This window comes from Peromyscus californicus, unplaced genomic scaffold (assembly GCF_007827085.1).
Source record: "Peromyscus californicus insignis strain IS unplaced genomic scaffold, ASM782708v3 Scaffold_15__1_contigs__length_86483966, whole genome shotgun sequence".
NCBI classification, from domain to species: Eukaryota; Metazoa; Chordata; class Mammalia; order Rodentia; family Cricetidae; genus Peromyscus; species Peromyscus californicus.
The window spans coordinates 49,343,962-49,361,328 of NW_026294447.1; the positions used below are offsets into that span (position 1 = coordinate 49,343,962).

Here is a 17,367-nt window from a genome sequence, read left to right on the forward strand (position 1 = left end):
TGCCTGCCCTACCATGGTGGGCTGTGTCTCCTCAAACCGTGACCCAGAATAAATCTTTTCCCTCATAAACTGATTCTTGTCAGGTATTTGGTCACAGCAACAAGAACAGTAACTAATACAAGGAATTTATCAGGACACAACACCATTGTCAAGTGAAAAACATCCATATCCTTGAATTATTTGACTTTCACTACTATGTATATTTATTTGCTATACAAAACATTAACTGGTTAATTAATTATATTTATTTTCTAGTTTGTGTGTATGTGCACACATTACAGTATACATGTGAAGGCCAAAGGACAATTTCTGGGAGTTAGTTCTCTCCCTCCATCATGCATGTCCTGGGGATGGAATTCAGGTCATTAAGCCTGGTAGCAATGCCTTTACTCACCAAGTCATCTCAGCAGGTCCTAACCAGTTAATTGAAAAGGAGGAAAGATGACTTGTGTTATAGTGTGCCCTGAATCTTGAGTGGTTGCTCTTAGCCACTCACAGAGGAGTTCACATGACTTCAATTATCTTCTCAGAATCCAGTGGAAAGTAACATGGCTATGACCATTCCTGAGGACCCACCTTCTTCTCCCTGAGCCATCAGCCTCTCTCACACACATGTTCCAGGTCCTCAGTATCCTCCTGAGGTGATGGTTATTAGTCTCACCTAGGAGTCTGGACACATTGGGATCTCCTGCCTCCATCTACAGAATCCAGTATCATTTAAGACACGCTTCAGGTCTGCTTAGGGCGGATTCCCCCAGCTGCCTTGGCTTGAGCTAATCCTCACATCACCTGCACAGTCACACAGCACCAGCATTTAGTCAGGGTCTGCCATCTCCCAACTGCTTGTTATAACTCAGAGAATGAAGTATCTGCCCTCAGAGAACTCACACCCCAGTTAGGGAAGACAGATAAATCAGAAAGGGGCCAGGGAATGATAAGAGGGTAAAAAGAATTAAACAAGGTAAGGTGACAGTTAGTGACTAAGTTTTCCTCAGACTGAGTGGTCAGGCCAGGGAAAGACTCTCCAAGGACAGGGCTCCTGAGACAATGCCAGCACAGAGTCAGGAATGCAAAGACCTATGGGAAGGGCATTCCAGCGAGAGGAGGGCTTAAGTGGCATGGTCTAGCACCAGCAAAAAACTGTGTAGTTGGAGCAGAGGGACAGCACTGGGGTTGGCAGATACTCGTGAGGGTGTCATGCATTCTCAGTGCAGAATCCTGGAGGGTTTGTAAGTAGTGGGTGAAGTGCTCTGACTCAAGTTTCTGAAGTGCCCTCCATCTGCTGTGTGGGGAGTGGAGTCAGCGAAGAGACAAGGGTAGAAATAGATTACTACAGTATTCAGGTGAGAGGTGACAGCATTCGGAAGAGTGAGGTAAGAAACAGTGAAGAAAGTGAGAAACAGACCAAGTGTGAACATAATTCAGAGGCAAAACAAACCAGGTTTACTCCTGGACTGGGTTGGGGGTATGGCCCCAACAAGTCCATGCCCTGATCTCAGGAAGGTGTGAATGTGCATTTTATGTGTCAAAGGGGACTCTGCACATGTGACTGTGAAGGACCTGTGTTGCTTAGATCCTAACAGCTCCCTCGGGGAAGGGGTGAGAAGGCGCAGCATCAACGACTCAGACACCAGGAATCCGTTGAAAGCAAATAATGAACTCATTTATTCAATAACAGGGTAGGCCTTATATACCCTCCTCCCAGTGCCCAGTCTGTGTGGTTGTCCCTCACTGGCTGGGCATGATCAGGAACTCTGACATCACATCGACTGTTGCTAGGCCCTCAGGCAGACTCCAGGGTGGCTCTTAAGGAGTACGTTATGTGAATGCCTTGGCTACTGGTCTGAGCCAATTTCCTCGACCCTATGGGCCTATCCTACTACAGACCTGAAGATGGAAGAATTAGCCTGGGTTGTGTGAATGAAGAGCTGAAGCTCGGCATCCAGGAGATGTGGCTACAGGGCAGAAGAGATGGGAGGCTACACTGTTCGCCCTAAAGATGGAGACGAGGGTAGGGACCACACAACATACACAAGCTACAGAACTGGGCAGAGGAGAGACACATCCACCCGTGGAGCTCCAGAAAGATCACAATGACCACTGGTTAACCGATGAGGCCCACATTTCATCTCCTTACCTCCATAAAGCTAAGAGGATTCACATGTGGGATGGTTTGTTACAGCAGCCTGGAAATGATCTAACACATGGCCCATGAGAAAAGACAGAGACTAAAGACGAATCTGTAGACCTCACAGTGGGCAGTGGTGCCACAGCACCATTTACTGAAGCCGAGGAATGAAGCCAAGATCAACTTGCAATGACATTCAGTTTCCAGATCAAAGCTAGAAGAGACTGAGGGGAAAAGCCTAGGCAGAAAAATCAGGACATGTCTGCTACAGAACCAAAATTAGACCTGTGGGAAAAGCATTCCAGGGAAAAGAAGTCTCAGCAGGAACCTGGCAGGTGTGGTCTGCTGCTTCTGGAAAGCGGCCAAGCGAGTCACAAAGGCTAGAACATCAAGTGAGGTAAGCATGCAGGCATAGCCATTACTGTAGCAACATGGCATCAACACCAGACGGTGACTTTGACAGGGGGAGTCTTTGTGGAATTGGAGGTGCTGAGGCCAAGTCCAACCTGAAAGAAGGCAAGTCATTGCTAGAAAGTGGAACAGAGGAGAGCAGGGACGCTGAACTAGACTGTTAGCCAGGACTAACAATGCCTTGAGAAGAAGCACGGCACCTGTGTGTGCCGAGGGCAGGCTCAGAGAAGCAGCGAGAACGGCAAAGTAGCACAGGCCTGAGACCAGGGAGTGAGGGCAGAGTCATGAGCGCAGGTAAAGGGCTGTTGCCTTTGAAGGAGCTCAAGTCCAACGCAGCAGCAGCAGGAGGGAAGCTGACCGATGTGGTGGCTGTAGTTGGACGGCAGGAAGCTTAAGTGTGAGGCAAGGTCATGAATGAGAGAGGGGGACGTCTGCCTTGGAAGGTGGGAGCACAAAGCCACAGAAGAGCAATGGTGCTTGCATTCTGTGACCAGCCGCCTGGCAGCAAGCCCCTGCCTGGACAGGCAGGGGGATCGGACCAGGAGGCATACGGAACAAAGCAAGAAGGGCACACACCTCTACCTCAGGAGAGAGATTTGTTGTCTATTCCCCGTTTTAAAATGGAAGACGCCCCACGTCCCTCTCTTCCCCCAAGGTGAACAAACACTAGCCCATCCCCTCAGTGCTCATCTAATCCTTTCACTCTTCTCTGACACTAGTGCTTGGCACACAGTAGGTTAGGTGCTCAGTACTTCCGAAATCAATTAGTACGTAAGTCTCCCCTCCCTAGGCAGGACTCAACCAAATACACGGATCTCAAGAGCCTGCTCCCCCAAAGCTTTCCCACACGTTGGCCATGACTGTTGACCAAAGCCCAGACCTTCCTGTGCCTACCTCAGGGCTTCTACCGGACAACTCCTCCTGCTGTCCTTGTTTCAACTGTGACCCAGTTCACAGTGTGAGAGTATTTGGAACTCCTGACCGAAAGCAAAGATGGCAAAAGGCAAAGATGACGGGCCCAGAAGAAGCTGGCATAAATGATCTTCTGGGGAAATCTTGGTACTCAGTCCAGGCTTCATGCCAAAACCTCCTCCCTGCATCCACACACAGCACAGAATCGGGAGACAACAGGACTGGAGACAGAAGCAACGTGGGGAAAAAAGAGAACATGCTGGCCACACACTCAGTTATACACTCTACACACACACACACACACACACACACACACACACACACACACACACACTCTCTCTCTCTCTCTGTTATACTCATACACATTCTCACAAACATATTCACTCATACTGTCACACTCAGTTATACACTCATACTCACTCATACAGATGATGTTCATACTCACTCTCAGTTTACACTCACACTCTCACACACATACACACACTCACAATTATATACTTTCATTAGCCGGGCGGTGGTGGCGCACAATTATATACTTTCATATACATGCTCACACACACATTCACTGTCACAATCTTATACTCACCCCATACTTGTTCACACTTTCTAACATACACACACTCACACACCCCAGGTACATGAACACATACTTCCTCTACAGAAATCCAACCCAAGAAAAGAAAGAAAACCTGCAGCCAGTTGATCTAGCCATCTCCAGAGCTCTGAGGGCAGGAAGCAACCACAGGGCAGAGGACATTATCAGGCTAGCCCAGAAGCTAGGAAACGGCCTTCTCAGGAAGTCAGTTCCACATACTCAAGTCAGACACACCCAGAGAGAGCTGACAGGATCTCCCAGGGGTTAGGCGAGGAGCACGCCTGTGAGGAGACAGGGACCCTGAGTCCTGAGTGAGGAACACGGAGGGCATTCACTTAGATGGGAAGGAACTGTGACAAAGGGGCTGGCCTGATGTGTCCTCCAGTCCCAGCAAGACTTCAGTGCCAGGACAATGGGCAGTGGCAGGCAGGGATTCCACAGGAAGTGAAGGAAGTTGCAAGGCTTCTCACAGACCCTGTTCCCAGGCTTCTGGGCCCAGGACTCGGTAGAGATCAACTCTTTTTTTTTTTTTTTTTTTTTTTTTTTTTTTTTTTAAGGTTTTTCAAGACAGGGTTTCTCTGTGTAACAGCCCTGGCTGTCCTGGATCTTGCTCTGTAGTCCAGGCTGGCCTGGAACTCACAGAGATCCGCCTGGCTCTGCCTCCCAAGTGCTGGGATTAAAGGTGTGCGCCACCACCACCTGGCTGAGATCAACTCTTTTGGCCTGGGCCAGGGAGCAGAAGTGGCATTTGCTGCAGGTCATGGGCTTGGCGTGGGCTGCAGGACATCCTTATCAACTGGCCACTCCTGGCACCAGGGAGCTTGAGAAAACTTTCAAATCCACAAGGGCCATGGAAGGCAGTGCCTCCGGGGAAGCAGGCCTCCTGAGACAGGGTAAGCAGTCTGAAAGTATGTAGAACAGAAGGGCAGTAGAAGGGACCCAGGGCCACCTCTGTGTCCTGGGGAAGACTCCCATAAGAGCTACGGGGAGGAAAGGGCTTGGGTGTTAGGTCATCCCTAAGAGCAATCTATCAGCCAGGATATACACAAGCCAGCCAGGGAAGCCACCCAACACCAACAGTCTTGCACCTGGATACTCCCTCCTAGGGGCTGCCATGGCCCTCATCCTCCTTCCACACCCAGCCCTGACCTGAGCACCATCTACTCCATGGCATAGGGCAGTGGGTGGTCCTCAGCGGAGATTCAGTGTCTGAGGAGTAAGTAAGTGTACATTCCTCAAAGGTGGCTTGTTTATTAACTATGCTCCACCCGACACAGTTATTAAGACTTAGGTACATTAAATCACTGGGTACAGTTGTGTGTCTGGCCCTGGTGCTTGGGGTATGACAATGAACAAAACCAACCAAAGGGTCAACTCTTGGACCTGACAGTCTAGTGGTGACATTTATCTGCACCCCCATTACATTTACAACCCTCTGACATCCTGTGCTGGGTTCACCGAAGTGTTGAGTGAAGGGCTGGAAGGAGAGGGCCATGGAGCCTGTCAGGCACGGGGAGAAGCCCTGGTTCTGTAGGCCAGTCGAAGTCATTTGTCCTCAGCTTTGGGCCTTTGTCACATGAGCCCCCCAGGAAGCTCCTGCTCACATCTGCTATCACTGCTGTTACTGCCGTCATACCCGGCGCTACCTCTGGCCCTCTGAAGAGCCAGGCATCTGGACCCCAACACTTTCTGTGACGGTTTGAATGTGAATGCCCCCATAGGCTCATGTGTTTGCAAGATTAGTCCCCAGATAATGAACTGTTTGGAAGGACTAGAAGGTATGGCCTTGTTCAAGTAGTAGGTGGAGGAGGCATGTCTCTGGGGTGGGCTTCAGGTTTCAAAGGCTACGGCAGACCCAGTGTCGCTCTCTGCCTGCTGCCTATGGATCGGGATGTAAAAAGCTCTCAGTTACTGCTCCAGCACCATGTGGCCTGCTTCCTGGCACCAGGATCACGGGCCAACCCTCTGAAGCTGTTAGCAAGTGCCAATGAAATGCTCTCTTTGATAAGAGCTTCCTTGGCCATGGTGTCTCTTCATCGCAATGGAACACTGACTGACTAAGGCAACTTCCTTCCCAGACCAGGCTCTTCACTCCCCAGCTGCCAGTTGAAGCCACAAAGATTCTACTTAAAAATGCAGTTGGAGTCTGCCTTAGTCACCTGTCAAGGAGACTCCTCCAGGACATGTCTGAAAACCTTATAATGTCCAGAGCCCTTGTCTCCACTGTTTCTCCGCTCTTTCACTCTACTCATCTCCTGAATGAGAGGTATCGTGACCCTTGGTCTCACTTGGATGCTAGAGCAATTACCCAGAATCCATGTAGAAGTTCACACCCAGTATTGGACACAGAGGACAAGCCTAAGGGATGCTGTCCAGTCGCTTTCCCTATGACACTGTCTTAACAGCTGTAATTCAGGAAACTAGCTGTAGAGCACCAAATGTGGCCCTTGGTGGATGGGGGCAAGTGTATGAACATGCTGACTCCAGGTCTGGAGGGTCTCTGAAAGAACCCAAAAGATCCACTCTGCATGGGGCTGGCACCTTCCCCTCTGCCACACCCAATAAGCAGGGACAGACAAGTCCTCAGGCGGCAGGGGGTACTGCTCCTGCACTAGGTTTTTGGTGACTTGTGGCTGTCCTTCGTATTTTACATGACACTGTTTAGCCTAAATAGTTTTGTCTTGGTGGTTGAGGTGGATGGTTTTGGAAGGCATATGAAAACCTTCTTCCTGGGCTTCTCAATGGGAACACCAGCTTTCACACACATCAGCTGCCTGCAAAACTCCACCATCTGCCAAGCATGAGGTCACCCAGAGAGAGAAATCTTGCAATGTGAGGCCAATGGGAATGAAGAGCAAAGGCTATTCTCAAGTGCCCAGACCAAGCTGGCCAGGCAGCCCCAGGGCTGAGGAGGTGGAATCGCTGAAATGCCTTCAGCATTAAGTAACAAGCAAACACCTGACTCAGTGTGGTCTCAATGTTGGAACATATTATCTCACACAACAGGAAGCCCAGAGAAGAGCAAGGCAGAAGCTTGGTATCTCAGCAGCCACATTCTTCTTGTCTCTACGCTGCCACCCTCCATGGGTCAGCAACCATAATGGGTTCAATGCATGAACAGCTTTTCCCAGGCATGAAAGGTGCCTCTTCTTCCCTGATAAGCACATACAGGGGTTCTTCAGCAAAAGGAAATCTTTCCCAGGAGCCCTTGCATCAAGTAAATACTCCCTACTGTTCCACTGACTAGAACTGTCACACGCTTATGTCTCAGCCAATCACTGCCAAGCATTCATTATTGGGTAGCAAATCCTCAGAACCAATCATAGGCATGAAGCTGGAATCACAAACCAGGGCCTAACCATAATAAAGTGCTCAGCACAAGAAATGGCTGACAGCAGAACAGGGGGTAGACAGGAAGGTGGGAAGTGATGTTCAAGAGTCAGGGTGTGTGTGTGTGTGTGTGTGTGTGTGTGTGTGTGTGTGTGTGTGTGTGTAGGGGAAACCCCTCATTTCCAAGGCAAGAGACCCTCAACCTTACTTCCTGGAGTCTGCTCTATTTGCTCAGAGAACTGGGCTCACAAGTCTATAGGTGGGCCAAGTCAACACAACACTCCACCAGTGAGCTGGGAGCCCAGCTCCATCCACAATTTGAGGCCAGAAAAACAATGGCCCTCGGCCCTCTAAAAGTTAGCCACTTGGCGAAGAAACAAGGGGGGGAGGGTGCGGAGAAAGAGCCTTGGACATGGAATGGAGATGGTAACACCGCCACCAGCAGCATGAAATAGCTAGCCCATAGTGACATTTGCTCTGACCAAGTACTGAGATAAGCACTATTAGTAACTGCAGGTTGTCCTTACAGCTACCTTACAACTTCGGCACTTCTACTACAGGTTACAGTGCATTAGCAGTAATTTCTGAAATCAAGAACTCTCTAAAAATAAAATTGTTATATTTGTATGTAACACACGCGCGCGCGCGCACACACACACACACACACACACACACACACACACACACACACATACACACACGCACATATGCAGGTGTGCTTATCCATGTGGATGCCCTTACCCATGCATATACATCTGGAGGCCAGAGGTTGACATTGGAATATATTCCTTAATCACTCTTCATAGAGGTTCTTGCTAAACACAGAGGCCATCTTTTTGGCTAGATTGGCTAGCCAGCCAAACCTGAGATCACCCTGTCTCTGCTCCCAGGCTGCTGCTGCTGCCACACCCTGGCTTCTGTGCACAGGTTCTAGGGGCTGGAGCTCGGGGCCTCATGCTCGTAAGCAGGCACTTTACCCTCTGAGCCATCTCCCCACCCGCCAAAGTTGGTTTTTGCTGTTATTCATTTGAAGAACAGAACCCAAGATGAACTGACACCTGTTGGCAGTGTCTTTATCCTTTGCAATGACTATTCATACACTTCAGCGCACAAGTGCTGCCCCAGACCCGACTTGGAGAGTCACACAATGTTCAGGATATATACCATATTTTGAAATAGTCTTGGTTAGAAAGCATCTGGCTTTGAGGGATTCAGGAGGACTTTGGGTGTGCCGGGGCTTTAGTTCAGAGTTTCGCAAGGCCCTTTCACACAGGGAACTCAAGCAGTTGAACTCTGGGGCTGGAGTTCCAACCCATTCCGCTTGCTTCTCCTGCTGGCTGCCCAGAGTTTTACAGGGGGCACCTCCTTCTCTGCGCTCCCTCATCTGTAGCTTAGACTTGATTGGTGGACTTCAGTGTTTCTGTGTTCTAAGTATTTGAGCCGTCCCTTCAAAGGAAGCCTTAGGGAAAAGTTCAGCTGCTCCCATAAGTGAGGACCACCCTAAACTCCAAGAGAGGTTCCCCAACAGCACAGTTTGAAAAATGACATCTGACATGATGTCCAAGGTCTTACATGATCCAGACTGTTATGGCTGCCTTTTCTGTGAAGGAAGGGCAGCCAGGAGGAACTTGGACCAGAGTCTGACAGATGGGTAGGCTCTGACCTTCAGTGAAGATCCCAGAGCTGAATGGCATGAGCAAAAGGGGAACCATAAGCCAGGGGCCAGGAATCCAAACTAGCCCAGGGATGAGGGGAAAGGACACTGCTCCAAGGAGACAGGAAGATGTGCTTGAAGAGTGGCTGGACCAAGCAGATGAAAGTCAAGACTCCTCCCCCAACCCAGAGCCCCAAAAGAGTCCCTCCAAGCACGAGGCCACAGGAAGAGCAGGGCAGTCCCAGCCCCAGTGCTGGCCTAAGTCGAGGTCTTTCTGCCCTCACTGCAGGGACCACAAGCACCAAAGCCTGGTGCCAGCAATCCAAAAGGAGGGCAATACTCTATACCACAAAGCATGAGCTTCGGGGACGACAAGACTGTTTAAAAGCAAGATGTGGCCAGGAAGCACAGCTAGAGGATCACAGAAGGTCTCACTGACCTGGGGGCAGTTTGACTCCCAGAGGCTTGTGGGGTACCCCAGGAATGTCCTAAGAGGTCATTTCTAAACAGCAAGGCCACTATCACAGCAGAGCCTCAGATATTTCCCAAGAAGCCCTTGGGCAATAACTGTCTTGAGAAGTCTGCAGTGGCTTCGAGATACCAGGAGTCTAGACAGGAAGCCATGATGCCATCTATGCCTTCAAACAACAAGGGGGTCAGCCACAGGCAAACCAAGAACCTCCCTTTCATAGCATGGTCCAAACAGATTCTGGAGCCAAACTTTGGCTCCAACCATTTCCTTACCAACCCATCACCAAGAGGTGATTAAAATGTCTCCAAGTCTCACCAAATCAGATGGGCTAAGATCCCTTCTGAGAGAACTACCATGTAGGGCTTCCCTGCTCCAAGTGAGCTCAGGAGCAGAGCTGCCTAAGGAGATAACTGGCTGGAGAGAGAAGCTACATGACCTCACAGTGACTGCCCAGGACCCATGTACGCCAGCTCCTGCCACAGTAGTAGATGAGGCCCTCATCAAGCACCAGCTCAGATAGACACACCTTTTCCAAGTCTCTGTCTCTCAGTTTCCCCAGCCAGGACCACATGAAACCACTGGGAAGAAGGAACACCGTGTACTGAGCTTTACAGGTATCGATCCTCATGGCCACCTTAATGGAGCAGGTGGCATCTTCCCAATGGGAAGGCAGGCTCAGAGAGGTTACCGTGGGCTCCAGGTCACTCAGTCAGTTCAGGGAGTCTGGCTATCAGCCCAGGTGCACTGCACTTCACATGAGGTGAAACTTAAGAGGCTAGAAGAGGACATTCTGGGAAGTCAGAACAACGAAACATTCTGTGGAGTACCCAGCAGGCCAACCAGAAGCTGATGGAGAACTGGTCCTCCACCTTTACTCCCAGGCCCCTGCTGTTCCTCAACCCTACACCCACTGGATCCACTGAGCCCCAACACCTTGTCCTTGCCGAAATGCAGACGGTGACTTTGCACATGTGGGGTGGGCTAAGAATCCACACTAAACTTCAGGCAGCAAGAGCCGAGGCTTCAGTGGAAATCTCTCACTGCTCCCACTTAAGACATTATCCTCCTTCTAGAGCAGGCTGGCACAGAGCCAGCCATTACAACCAGGTTTTGATTTTTTTAAGACAATGTGGAATGAGGAACTGGGGGTGTATGTAGCCCATGGAGCAGGGGTTATAAAGCCTGTCTTACCAATGGAAAAGTAGGCTCAGAGAAGTTGACCAGATGGTTCAAGGTCACTCAGCCAGTTCCAGGAAGAATCTGGATATTGGGAGAATGTTCACCTACCATGTACAAGGCCCTGAGTTCCATACCTAGCACAGAATAAACCAGACACATACAAATGCCTGTAATCTCAGCAATCTTGGAAGTGAAGGCAGGGGTTAGAAGGTCAAGATCATCCTCAGCTACACAGTTTAAGAACAGGCCAGCCTGGGATACATCAAACCGTCTCCAAAAAACTGTTTTTTAAAACAACAAATGAAATGGGCGTGAGGCAGAAGATGGACTGCTAGTTTCCCTTCTGACTTGACATTTGATCTTTTCTAACCTACCTACCTCTTGGCAAAATGTCTAGCACCATTTATCTCCAGGGTCAGGAGGGAGAAGTGACTCTCAGTGTCCACAGCTTAGAGTCCTTCGTGGGGAGTGGCCAGCCCATCCTTCCCGAAAGGTGCTGTCGCTGCTGAGTGGAAGCAGAGAACCAGGGACTGCCCCTCTCACCCCTCCCCTGGCCCCTATCTCATGCAGAGAAAACCCAGCACCATAACTGTAGCCCATAAGGCCCACCCGCTCTTCCTCCACCCAGGCCCTCCCTGAACTCACTCTGTTAGCTCTGGTCTTATCTCCCACGAGGCCTCAGTAGGGCTTCCTAAGCCACTGGAGCCGTCTATTTACTATGTGAAATCAGCAGTCCCTGCAACTTCCCACCCAACTCTCCCTTTATTCTTTCAGCAACATGACCCCCATCAACATCCTGCTTAGGAAGCAATGAACATATTATCTGCCTCCCCAGCCCTTCCCCACCGAAAGGTGGGCTTCACAGAACTGGGCAGAGTGCATTTTTGTTTCTGCTCAACAGCCTCCTGCAGCTCCCAGTAGGTACTCAATATTTATAGGATTAATGGAATGAGTGAGTAAATAAATAAAGAATGGCCTGCTACCACAGTGTCAGGCTCTGTGGCTATCGAGGGGAGACTTCAGAAACTTTAATCTATTTTTCCCCGACAGGGTCTCCATAACCCAAGCCACCTACTGATTATACAGCCAAGGATTACCTTGTACTCTAACCCACACTCAGTCTGCATACACTACTAGAGATAAAAATCAGAACTTCTTTTATTTGTTGTCTGTTTTTTGTTGCTGTTGTTGTTGTTTGTTTGTTTTGAGGCACTATGTAGCTCTCACTGTCCTGGAACTCAGAGATCTACCTGCCTTTACCTCTCTGGTGCTGAGATTAAAGGGGTGGCACCATGTGCATCCTGCCGAACCCTGGACTGTAGTGCGCTAGGCAAGCATCCCACTCCACTTCATCCCCAGCCCTTTTAATCTTCATAATTCCTGCAAGGAACAAACAAACAAAACCCATGGTCTCGCTCTGTAGCCCTGACTGGCCCGTCTCTGGAGTGACTGGATTAAAGGTGTGTCAGCATGCTTGGGAAGGCACATTTTAAAAGGGGCTCTGAATGTTGAGGAAACTGAGCTCGTGAGGCAAGGGACTCCAGGCTGTTCAGTGATTGGACCAAGGTCACAGAGACAGGGAGCAGCAGCAGTACCAGCAGGCCCCGGGCTGATGCTCCTGCTGGGCTGCAGCTGCCTTCAAAAAAGCTGTCTTAGTCTGACAGGCTTGGCATTCATTACTTCAAGCAGCAAAGCTTCAACTTAACAGTGTCCCACCTGCGCAAAACTTGTGCTAGCAAACCCACAGGGACTATAGGGGAGCCAGGACCCCCCCCCCCCAAAGCCAAGAAGAGGTCCCACCAGCAGGCCCAGGAAGGCCCCATGAGTCAGGGGAAGACACACCCTCAAATGTTTCTCTGCACCTACAGCAGATACAGCATTCTGGGTTTGTTTCATTTTTCCTCTGCTTTATCTTTGTCTTTCTGAGCAGTCTCTTCGACCTTTTCAAGTCTCAGTGACCTTTCCTCGTCCATGGCTGCTGCTCACTCACCACGTGAGGCTCTGGGACAAAACTATCTCCCAGGAGTTTTCCAAAGCTAACTTATACACAGACCCATGGGCCACAATGCTCTGCTCACCACCACCACCCTGCCCACCACACACCCTATTCACAGCGGCAGCTGAGGCCACAGGAACCAGGTTCTGGAAAGAGAGGCTAGCTTCGAAGGGGCCATGAAGGTAGGATGGGTCCATGCACGAGACTTGCACTCATCCTCTCCTTCCAGGGACCACAGCAGCTTGAGTCAGTCCCTTCTCTCCTGTCTTTATTTTCAGTCACATCAACTTGTCTGTGTTCTTTAAACCACTTCTCACTACTTCCATATTGGATTCTCAGGGGTCCTCCCAGAGGACCTCCCGGAGAGCAGGGGCCTGGTCAGTACCTGGCACAGGTGGGCACCGCACATGCTGAAGAATGAGCAGAGAGCAGGAAGCAGGAAGATCCGGGAGGAAGCTCAAAAACCACACCGAATCCTAATATCAACCTGCACAGAAGGGACTCAAGGGACACAGGAGACTCAGGACGGGGATCAACAAGAAAAAAGAAAGTGCAGGTAAGGAGAAGAGGCCAAAGTGGGCAAGGGCAAGTTGCCTTTGGGGTCCTTGGGGACTCAACACCGTTCCCTCAAAATGCTAACTTAACTGAGACAAATCACCATTTTCCAAAACACCTACCCAAAGCAAGGTACTCTAGCCGACAGTGTGCAAAACCAACATCTCGCCCTCTATGCATGGCGATATGTGCCAATGGTCCTAAACTTGGGAGGCAAGGATGGAGGCTAGAGACGTGGAGGCTAGCCTTACACTACGTGGCTGAGTTCGAGGGACACACATCGAAACCCAATTAAAAAGAAAACTTTACGTTTCCAGGCACTATTTCCATAAAATCGCAGAGACCAACCTTAAAGGGGGTATGTGACTTCTCTGTCCGTTTCTGGGTAGTGTGATGTGAGAAGCCTGAAAACAGTGCACACGTCCTTTCTCGAACGAGCAAGGCCATTCCTTCATCCACTGACTTTGTGATTTAGTTGTTTGGCCCACACTGGCCCAGACAGCCTTGGGAGGCCAGAGGTGAAGGAGGACAAAAATCCTCTGCCCTCTCACCATGCTCCGAGTGCCTGCCTGTGGTTTTGGCGCGTACTAAAACACAAGCAAATATTAACCATACTTGCTTCCAAAACAAATAAGGCCACGTGGAGCCTCGCTTTGGAATGTCATTTTGGCTGCAATTTTGGTTTGATGGGCGGCTGGACGATCCAATTCAGCAAACGGGGTCGTTGGCCAAGTCCAGCCACCAGGTTCCCAGCTCAGATTCCCAGCTCCTGGGCACACCAAGCCCCTCATCCAATCAGCTCCATTCCTTCAACCACATCCTCACCTTTCTGGCCAGTAACCTTCTCCCTGACTCTGTTTCCCTTACACGCTCCACCCTGACCTCTCCGGGTCTGCAGATTTGACATCCAATCGCCTGACCTAAAGACACACACCCCAACCTGCCAATGCCACCCTTAACATCCTCCAAGTCCGAGCCTCCTCCTGGGGCCCTTGAATACCATATGTTTACAACATCCCCATTCGTTGGACCCCTGAGCACACCACACACACACACACACACACACACACTCTGGTGGTCCCCACATGCCAATAGGCATGTCCCGGGGGGCGCCATACACACACACAGACACACACACACACACACACGCACACCAGCTCCAACTTCTTGGAAGCCAGGGGCTGGCCCTTGGCCTCTGGGCTCGGGGACAGCGGCGACTCTGTGAGCCTCTCTGCCCTGCACGTCCGGACTCTGGGGCGCCGCCACCGCCCGCCGGCCCAGCCGCACGCCGCGTGACCGGAGGACCCCGCGTTCCCCAAGGGCCTGGCCCGCGCACACCGCGCGGCCTGCGCCTCGCCACCCGGCCGCGCCCCTGCTCGCGCCCCGCGCCTCGGGCCTAGCCCCGGAGGCCGCGGCGGCCCCGCAGCCCCGGTGCGCCCGCGCGTACCGTTGGCGATGAGCTTGGCCGACAGCTGCTTGACGAGCTCGGGGATCCGTTCCCACTGGCACTCGGTGCGGCAGCGCTCGATCTCCGTCTCCAGCCGCGAGCCCGCCTTCCTGGTCGCCATGGCCGCCCTGGCCGGCCCGGCGCGCGCCCGCAGGCCCCGCAGGCCCCGCCGCCGCCGCCGGGCCCCGCGCCGCCTCCTGCTGCGGCCGCGGGCTCGGGCTCCGGCTCCCGGCTCGGCGGCGTAACGGGAACGCCGGCCGGGGAAGGGGCGGGGAGCGGGCGGCGGCGGGCGCGGCGGGGCCCCGGGCGCCGCGAGGAGCGGCCCCTGCCGGCCAGGGCCGGAGTCGCAGCGGGCCGGGGCGGAGGCCGGGAGGGCAGTGAGGAGAGCCGGGCGTGAGGAGCGCGGGATGGGCTCAGGAGCAAGCCGGGGGCCGTGCGGGGTCAAGCCAGGGCAGCCATCCCGGGGACGCTCTGGGGCCCCGCAGGCCTGGGTGCCTGGGGTGAGGGGGCGTGAAGGGCGGGCCTGCCTCGGCTCGCCCTGCCATCGCAGGTTGCCTGAGCTGGCCCGCGCCCCTCCTCAAGCTCCCCTCTGCCCCAGGCAGCCTTGGTCCCCAGGAGGCCAGAGGGGGCGGCGACTCATCCTTCTCCAGAACCTGACTGAAGTTCCTTAAATGTTTGTTGGAAGCGAGTGAGGGGGGGTGGGGGGGGACAGCTGCGAATCCAGATGCCAGCTCCCTTGCCCTCTGAAGAGAATGCCAAGTCATCCGTGGGGCTTCCTGGTCTTGACCCTGTAACTGAGAGCAGGGGCAGGTGTCTAAGCTGCGCGTTATTTCACCTGTGCATTTATTTAATAATTATACAGTTAGAGATCGCCTCGACTGAGCTAGGTAGTGCTTTAGGGCCTGTAGAAACGAGATGAAGTAGGCATCAAGCCTGCCTTGCTGGAGCTTACATCCCATTCATGGGAATGAATTAATTAAGCAAAAGAGAGTTGCAAATTAGAAAGCCTAAAAAAAAAAAAAGTGACTGAAGAAACAGCAGGATCAGGTGAGGAAGATAAGGTTGGGGAGGGTAGGATTTCAAATGGGATGGTTAAGGATGGTGTTGAAGGAACATTTGACAGTCTTAAAGGTGAGAGAGTCGTGGATATGGAGAGAAGGGCAGAACACTACAGGCAAGGGAATATTAAGAGCAAAGGCCTCAGGTTTACCATATTTGGTGAGTTAGGAAAAGGCCAGAGTGACTGGAGTGGAGTGAAAGCAAGGGAGCAGAGCGGATGATCTCAGAGAGGAGGGGGTGGGAGCTTTAGTTCATGCTTGTGGACCACTAAAGACTGGCTTTCTCCCTGGTGAGGTGAGCGTGTAGTCAGGGCAGAAGAGGGGGCCTGCACGTTAGGAACGGCACTGCCTGCAAAGTGGGCATCACCAGTATTCGGGATACTTGATCAGGGCAAGTGGCTTCAGGGGCAGTGGGGGTGTTGGACTCTGTAATACTGCCTCTGAGAATGGAGCTGTTCTGGCAGTACCCGGTCTGCAGGCTCAAGGAAGCACCACCTTCATCCCCTCCGGGTGTGTCTCCTCCAGCTTCCCAAAGCCATCAGTGAAGGCTTTCCAGTCATGCCCTGAGGCTAATGAAGAACATAGAGGGTCTTTGTTTACCTGAGCAGACACTGAAACTCAGTCAGGGCCCAGAGGAAAAAAGTGCTTGGGACATGACCAGCACAGCACCCGAGGCAACCCGAGGCCTTCAGAGGTGATGGAAGTGGAGCAGATGGGGCTCAGACACTAAGGGCAGCCCAAGGACAGGCGAACAGAATGCCAGAGGAAAGAAAGGGGAAGGCCGCTTCTTAGGAGTGGTTACGCGCTTACTTCCAAATCCAGCTAAGAGGTCTAAGTGTTTGCTTAGGATATGCTCCTCCTCAGGCTCAAGGTCTGCTCAAGCCAAAGGTCACCAAGAAACCTGATTCAGCTGACAGCTCCTGTGTGACCCTAGGCCTGGCAGTTTCCCTGCACAGTGGTGACATGCAAAATAACAACGTCACCCCCTAGCTTGGGCCTCCGTGGCCATAGTGAAAGGCAAAGCACGAGCGTGTTTCCTACCTGTGTCTCAGAGAAGCTGTTTTTCTGAGGGTGGGAGATGCCAGGCAGTGGCAGGTAGCCCCACCCCATCCCCACCCCCAGTCTCCTCTTCCTAGAATGTCTACTGTGGAATGCAGCAGTTAGAACTTAATGATAGAGTGGAGTAGATGAAGACTGCCATTCCAACAGCTCTGTGCCTCTTGCACACCACACTCTAGAATCAGTATTGCACAACAAATACATATGACTTGCTTTGGATTATGTTTTGAGCGTATGCTCCTAGGTTCATATGTTGGGAACTTGGACCTTAGGGAAGAGATACGGAGAGATGAGGGCCCTTTAAGAGGTGAGGACTGATGGGACGATGTTGGGTCAGAAGAGAAGCTGCCCTTGCAAAGGATTACTGTAGCTGTGTGGGTGGGGCCCCAACTCTTCCAAGTGAGTTGTTTTAAGAGGGAGCCCCCATCTCTGGCTTCCTGTTTGTAGATGGAATGTTTCCTTCTCCAACATGGTATTAGTTACTTTCCATTGCTAGGATGTGATGCCATAACCAAGGCCATGGATTTGACAGAGCAAGGGTGAGGGCCATGGAAAGGGTTGGAAGGAGGAA

At 51.8% G+C, this 17,367-nt stretch overlaps 1 protein-coding gene across 5 annotated transcripts in view; it reads right to left on the reverse strand.

Moving 5' to 3' along the window:
• Positions 1 to 14,856, reverse strand: part of Ttc7b (tetratricopeptide repeat domain 7B) — a 216,825-nt gene extending 201,969 nt beyond the window's left edge. For 3 of the 5 annotated variants that reach the window (XM_052738772.1, XM_052738769.1, XM_052738767.1), the window contains exon 1: positions 14,680 to 14,856. In XM_052738772.1, the coding sequence (XP_052594732.1) occupies positions 14,680 to 14,800 (121 nt within the window). In that variant the 5' untranslated portion in view covers positions 14,801 to 14,856. The remainder of the gene's footprint in view (positions 1 to 14,679) is intronic. The other 2 variants (XM_052738770.1, XM_052738768.1) reach the window with 1 other exon arrangement.
• Between the last annotated feature and the right edge of the window lie 2,511 nt (positions 14,857 to 17,367).